Below are 6,709 nucleotides of genomic sequence, written 5' to 3'. Positions count from 1 at the left end.
TGTGGCATTATGGTTGTCGAGGGTTCACTATCACTTTGATTTGATGTTATTATAAAGGCAACTGATAGGGTTTTCTAAAAAAAATTCAACTACATTGTCAAATGTATGCAAAACTAATTGAAACTCCTTTTATTTGTACTGGAAGATGGCGCATCTGGGCGTGAATTAAAAATAGAGGCGAGAGTGTCAGGATTCAAGATTTCACATTGGAAAAATATCATATCTTTACGAGCTCTTGGGTACCATTTCCTTACAAGTCGTTTACCCATGAGCTCTTCACAACGGGAAGAGTGAAAGGAGTTGAAGATCAACAGGCAAGTAGCTCAGACTTCCAATTGCAGGGATGTTATGCGTACTATAGCCCAACCATAACTTGAAGCCCATTCTCTTAAAGGTCTAAAGTTGCCTCGAAGCCCAAATCTATAATACAAGAGTCCACACAGAGGGAATCTAAAAATTGCTTCAATACAAAGGGTCAATACTGCTCATCTCAGAATTTAATTGGAAAAAGAATAACACCATAACGTACTTCTGAAAAATTATTTAAGAAGATGGCATAAACCTGAACCCCATACATGAAACCAACATGATCTTCTGCATCTGGACAACATCTCAGCATGATGAACCCCTCTAGTCCTGAGAATATCAAGGGCAAGGCTGCAGAGGCTAACAGGACGATAAACAAGGGGGTAAAATATGATTATGCTTTCTTTTATAATTTAATCCTGATGTTACAAGAGAAATTCATTACAATGTACAGCTTGTGGGTTCTCCCTCTGAACTTTGTTACAATGATAAAGCTTGCAGTTCCTCACTCTGATTGTCAGGTGTAACTTTTTCGGCATCAGGGAGGCTCCTTAACACCTAAAATGAGAGAATATCATTAGTTATCCTTATGGTGACAGCCTCTAATTAATCACAGATAAAGAAGATTTTAAGTTTTGATAATTAACTAACCTCATACAGATGCCATGATGTGAATGCATCAATAGCAGCATACTCCAACTGCTCCTTTGATAAAAACTTGGCCTCCCAGTTTCCCAATCTAATTTTGTTGGGCTTCAAAAGCTGCAATGTTTTGAAAACATTAACAGGAATTTCTACCTAAACTTATGAACCAAGCTACAAAAACTGCTAATTAGGTTACTGGTCAAATCCCAGTGGTTACAATCCAGCACAATTCAGGCTAATAGACAGATCCAGTAACAGACAATTGTTTAGGCAGAGCAGACACTACTGGGATTCCTTCTCTTCAGTAGTTTTGCTGAGATTTCCTAGAACCAGTAGTAAATAGAAGCAACAAAGAATAGTGGAAGGCAGAGAAAAACAAAAAGATTACCTGTTTGCAAATAAGCTTCTCAGTAAGAGATGCAAGGCCCCAGTTCTGCAGACCTCCACCAAGCTTTCGTTTAGCTAGATATTTAAGATCTTCAACAGCTTTAGTAGAGACATTATAATCTTTAAAAACCTTAACAGAATCACCGGCAATGCCAAGTCCAACCTGTGCCATGGATCACGTATTATATTAGAATAATGTATTGTAAGATCCAGAAAGAAACATGTCGTGTATCTGGGTGGCAGGTGTAGTAAGTCTGTACAATATATGTTATCGACCTTCAAAATTGATGCATCTTCGAGAAGTAACTGCAGACTTTGAGGAATCCCAGAATGAACAATATGCATCACGTGACAACAACTTGTGTCTAAACATATCTGCATAACCGCAGCCTTCCCAGGTGGAACACCTGCATTTTAGGCTTTCCCAATGATGAAATCCAGCAAGTCTAAGTTGATGTATTTATTCATAAAACAAAACTGAATCCCACTCCAAGAATAATGAATAACAACCTCATGTTTAATCGGATAAATCCATCATTGAAATGGTTCATAAGCCATTCGGCCAAAAAAGTCAACGGGGAGCATTTATGACATACATTTGCCAGAAACATGTTGAAAAGCATATGGAAAAGACAGTGCAACAAATGACGAATAAAGCCAACAGAGCATATAAAAGAATGAAACATCAACAGCCAAAACGCTATAAATATTTTAGTATTCCCTGAGAAGGCCGAGATTTTCAAATGCATAAAATATAAAAAAGGTTCTGGAATCCCCCTCTGCCTTCCGGAGAAATTATCGTCATGATTTATCAAAGACTGAAGTTATACCCAAATGGCCCCTCCTTACGCCTTCCAGTTAAAAGACAAAACAAAATAAATCAAAGGTACTTGAATCCCCATCTGCTTTTAAAGTCATATTGAAATATCTATTATTTCACTGTTTCACAAGGGGGGAAAGTTGCAATCAAGGCCAAAATGTAACTGAACCAATAAAAAACTTGGCTCTAGCTTGTTGCTGGCCCAAACTAAATTTGCACACTAGTTCCCTCTATCCTTATCGAATATTCGGACACTATTCTTCCAATATATAGCTATTTTCAAACAAGAAAAGCGTTCATCCCATTCTAAATCTAGAGATAGAAAGAGAAAATAGTTTTCTTAGGGACAAGAGGAAACAGTTCTTTAGCACCATAATAAAGCTGATTGTTTTAAGTTATCAGTCTCTACATTTTTTTAGCACAATAATAATAATGATAAAGTTATCTTAAAAAATGAAAAAAATAAGCTGGAGGTCTCCTCTTGGTGGGAACCAGTCTCTTCCTTCTTGGCCTATGGCTGTAGAAGTCTAAACAATAGGAAAGTAGGAAGGATGGAGAAGGTGGAGAGTTGGTTTCCGAAAATGACCACCTTGAAAGAAGAGGAGGAGGAAGTGTGGGTAGAGAGTCAGAGAAGAATTAGGCAAATCTAACACCAACCTCTTTTGAATGTGGGCCTCCACTCAATGTCAAATCCAACTGCAGTTTGGCCCGCTTCTTTTTCCTTTGCTTCAATAGTCTTTAGAACCTCCATGGCAGCTTTCTCTACTTGAACTGCGGTCCTGCTATACGTAATCTGACCTCCAAACTTCATCACAGGATATCTCATCCTTATATTGGCTGCTTTAGGAAATAAACATTGTAGTACAACATTATGTATCTTAAGAAAAATTAAATAAAAGAACTTCTGTATAAAAAGGCTGCATGGAAAAGATATTTAAATGCTTATGAACAGTCCAAAACACATGCAAGCAAATAAAAACCATTAAAAATTGGCAAAACCTTCAATGGTCATTAATATCATTCCTCCTAACTACATTTGAGAATACAAATATTATGCTAAAACCTTAACCTAACTGCACTGAACATGTGTCAAAGTGTTAAAAAGCCCTTGCTTGAGTATCAAGCTAAAATAACTTTGATAGATACGATTTGTCTGATGGTCTGATTTTAAACCTTGTGAGGTTAGAGGAATTTTTCATAGGAAGAACCTACAAACTGCATCAGGGGATTCTCAAAAAAACTTTAAAATTTATCTCATTATTAACTTAACCACCATAAATGTCATTTACCCTTAAAAACCCCACCTTAACTTCCCCTTAACTCAAAAATTCAGCTTCTCTTGAAATATAGGAACTCCATAAAACAGTCAAGTTACATGATGGGCAATAAGATTAATCCATGCATGGTAAAATCTTGGATATCCAAGAGGATCAAATCTATCAAAACCTTCCTGCCATCAACTCTTATAGCAAAGGATTTCTACACAGATTCTGTGATTGTTATTATAGATCATCTTGCAAGTATAGCAAGAGAAAATCAATAGTCCAAGTCTCAGTTGTCCTATCAGAGTGGCTATTAATGTCATCTATGAGAACTCATGCAGTTTTAGAGATGGTAGGGAGGGCATCTGTTAACACTGATTTGGAGACTTTATAATCCTTCTGACTGATATCATAAATTCTGAATTCTTTTAGTAGCTAGTTTTATGGGACAAAGCATTAGACACACATAAGAGCAACACAACCATGTAGCGGGAATGAAATATTAATATAGATGGTAGGAGTGACATGAAAAGACAACTAAAAATCAATACGATAGAAAAACACCCTGTTAGTGATAAGTTAACAGAAGGTAAGTTAACGTGATAGGAACATGTACAACATAGACCACCAAATGTACCTATAACCGAAGGAAGACTAGTTAAAGTAAAGATCTAAAAGATAATTTAATACAATATACTGCATATATTCAAAAGAAAATGGAAGATGATAACCCATGTGGCAAGCCATATGATGGATAAGATAAATAAGGGCATGTACGATGATGAGGCTTAGCTATCAACATCCCTAAGGAAAGGACAATCACTCATTATGTGAGACACCTGGCCACCTGGCCAGGCTTGAGGCAAGCATGGTTCTCCCAATACGATTGGCCTTTTTTTTTTTCTGCCTGCAATGTAGGCGAAATCAAATAGATCTCTAGATAATGATCCACTGTCAATCACTCTTGATCTTCACCTCTTAAGTTCCCAGATTTTCTTCTCGCTTAGAAGTTGGAATCTAGATCGCTATTTTCTGCTCACAAATACTATGTCTGAACCCCCACAGTACATTTCTACTATCTGTGCTATGTCCACAAACTCAAAATAAGAAGTCAACTTCAGAGTTGAGACTTTTATAATGATGCTTCATCTTAAACTCCGCGCAAATTTTATACAGTGCTCACAGGCCACAAGTAAGGAGTAAAATGCACTCATCAAACCTAGATTTATATTTTATATTTATGCATTTCGTAGCTCCTCTATACCAACTGTACCAACTTCATGAACTCCAATTCCTTGTGGTCCCACACTCCCCTTGTGAAGTATTTCCAATGAAACCTTCCCTTGAGGCTTATCATTATCATATGTACTCATAAAAACTGCCTGGTCACTTTCCAATGTAGCAAAGTAAACCTTCTACATGTTACTTCAGCCCAAGACATTGAATTTATCCAGACTAGCCTAACAAATCCAAGCCTCAGCAGCAAGAGGTACGGAAGTACCCTTAAACACAGGTGGTTCAATTATCTTGAGCTGCTCGGTAGTGCACCCTCCCCTGCCGCCTAGTGTCCCATCCAGCCTAAAATACTGTTGCACTAGATTAGCTAGACTCTGTATGACCTTATAAAGCCTTTCAAGAACTTCAGGTGTTGCGCCATAGCAGGAAAAACCTAAAGTCATTATGCTACTTCCCTTCCCTACATGAAAAATCACGTAATGCTCTCCTAAACTGCAATCTCAAAATCCAACATTAGGCTCTCAATATAATCTTAACAAAATTCAAGAGCACATTTTCTACTGATTTACGACAATTGACAGGTGCCCTCATACAACAATTGTCAAGAGCATGTTTAAAAAAATTAAAACCCCTACATTATCTAGCGTTTCAATCAAAATTCAAAATTGAAAAATAGGAAAGCTATGAACTATTGAATACTAAAATATACAATGAATGAACAGAGGCAACAGACCTTGACGACAAGGGGAGAGAAAGAATGCGTTTGGATGCTGGAGAGCGAGAACTGAACTGGGCAGGCGGCGGCGGGCAATCTTGGAGTGGTGTTGTTGGGTTTTGTCGTCGCCGTCGGAGTCGTCGTCTGGGCTGGACCGCCGCTTTTTGGGGAGAGAGGAAGAAGTGGCAGCTTCGAATGCAGCTTCAATGGCTTGGAGGTCTTCTTCTGTGAAGGGCTCGTCGTCCAACTCCGATTCCGATAAGATGGTCTTCTTGCTTTTGCTTTTGTTTTCCAGGGATTGCGACTTCTCCTCCATTTACTCCCTTGCAACAACATTCCCCTCATTTGTCTGTAATTTTGAGAGAAACCTCCATTCCATCACAGCATTCCACTATCTAGTAGAAAAGTGAGAAGGAGGGTACAGAAAAAAGGCCAAGGGTACTTTTCAGTCACTTTTACCGTTGTAGTTTTATGATTGTAGCAATTTAAAAGCTTGCCTCGGCTAGGTCTAGATCCGGCCTCAAATAAACAAACACACTTTCTAATGCATGTGTTTGGCCCAGTTTAGTTTGGCTTAAGAGCACTTCTAGTAGTGAAACCCTTGCTATGGTAATGGGGGGTTAGGGCAGCTACTATTTACGTGAATAGTGGCTGTCCTTGCAAAAAGCATTGTGTGTTTCTAGCAGTTGTCATGGCAAAGGGCAAACACTATTCTTCTTTTTTTTCACAAATTTTTTTACTTAAACAATTAATTTGGACAATATTTTCGGATAAGATTTTTGGGTTCGTACTTGTCAATATTTATTATAAAGATAAAATTTTCGGATAAGATTTTCAATTTCAAATTTCAAATTTCAGATAAATTTCAACAATGACTAATTTGGACTCAACACTCACACAACAAAACATCTTCCATGATGCTCCATGCCCCTCCGGTTTCCATAGAAGAAGCCACAATATGATAGAGAAAAATAAAACTTGAAAGTGAAAAAAATATTGAGTAGAAAGTGAAAAATAGTTGAAGGAGAAGTAAATTTCAATGAGGATTTGGTGTTAAAAGTGAAGAATATTGGTTGGTATTTATAGAAGAAAAAAAATCATTAATTTTTGGGGAGTTTTTAAAAAAAAATTTGAATTTTTTTTCCATATTTTTATTGCAAAGATATTGGCTGTCGTTGGATTGGAAGATAAAAAGCAATTGGAGCGCCCAGACGACGCCACGTGGCTACTAGCCGTTGGCGGAAACTGTGCGCGCGTGAATTTTTTTTTTAATGTTGGCGCGTGCATTGCAGTAAAAAAAAATTCAAATTATAGCTCTGACGTTAGCGCCAAAACTCG

General features: G+C 37.6%; 1 protein-coding gene across 3 annotated transcripts; it reads right to left on the bottom strand.

The window, feature by feature from the left end:
* Nucleotides 1-469: 469 nt before the first annotated feature.
* On the bottom strand, nucleotides 470-5,830 carry WRNEXO (Werner syndrome-like exonuclease). 3 transcript variants are annotated; one of them, XM_088247583.1, is made up of 7 exons: nucleotides 5,390-5,830; nucleotides 2,816-2,998; nucleotides 1,615-1,745; nucleotides 1,340-1,501; nucleotides 958-1,068; nucleotides 752-864; nucleotides 470-666 (listed from the first exon to the last, which is right to left on the bottom strand). In XM_088247583.1, exons 1-6 carry the CDS (start codon nucleotides 5,685-5,687, stop codon nucleotides 787-789), a joined length of 963 nt encoding a protein of 320 aa, XP_088103709.1. In that variant the 5' UTR covers nucleotides 5,688-5,830; the 3' UTR covers nucleotides 470-666; nucleotides 752-786. The 3 variants fall into 3 exon arrangements, with proteins under 3 accessions (XP_088103709.1, XP_088103708.1, XP_021834571.1); XM_088247582.1 differs by having other exon boundaries at nucleotides 470-864; nucleotides 5,390-5,829; XM_021978879.2 differs by having other exon boundaries at nucleotides 470-864; nucleotides 2,816-2,995; nucleotides 5,390-5,825.
* Nucleotides 5,831-6,709: the final 879 nt, after the last annotated feature.

Source organism: Prunus avium, chromosome 1, assembly GCF_965620075.1.
Source record: "Prunus avium chromosome 1, drPruAviu1.hap1.1, whole genome shotgun sequence".
In the NCBI taxonomy this organism is placed as follows: Eukaryota; Viridiplantae; Streptophyta; class Magnoliopsida; order Rosales; family Rosaceae; genus Prunus; species Prunus avium.
The sequence above is the reverse complement of the archived record's forward strand: the minus strand, read 5'-3'. Positions and strand labels throughout refer to the sequence as shown.

Bases quoted from the DNA above. Each gene is read 5' to 3' on its own strand.
- WRNEXO (XM_088247583.1), bottom strand. From the start codon at position 5,687: ATGGAGGAGAAGTCGCAATCCCTGGAAAACAAAAGCAAAAGCAAGAAG. The intron at 2,999-5,389 runs GTCTGTTGCCTC...TATTTCCTAAAG, and splicing joins TCTCTCCCCTTGTCGTCAAG to CAGCCAATATAAGGATGAGA. The intron at 1,502-1,614 runs GTCGATAACATA...TCCATGGCACAG, and splicing joins AAGATGCATCAATTTTGAAG to GTTGGACTTGGCATTGCCGG.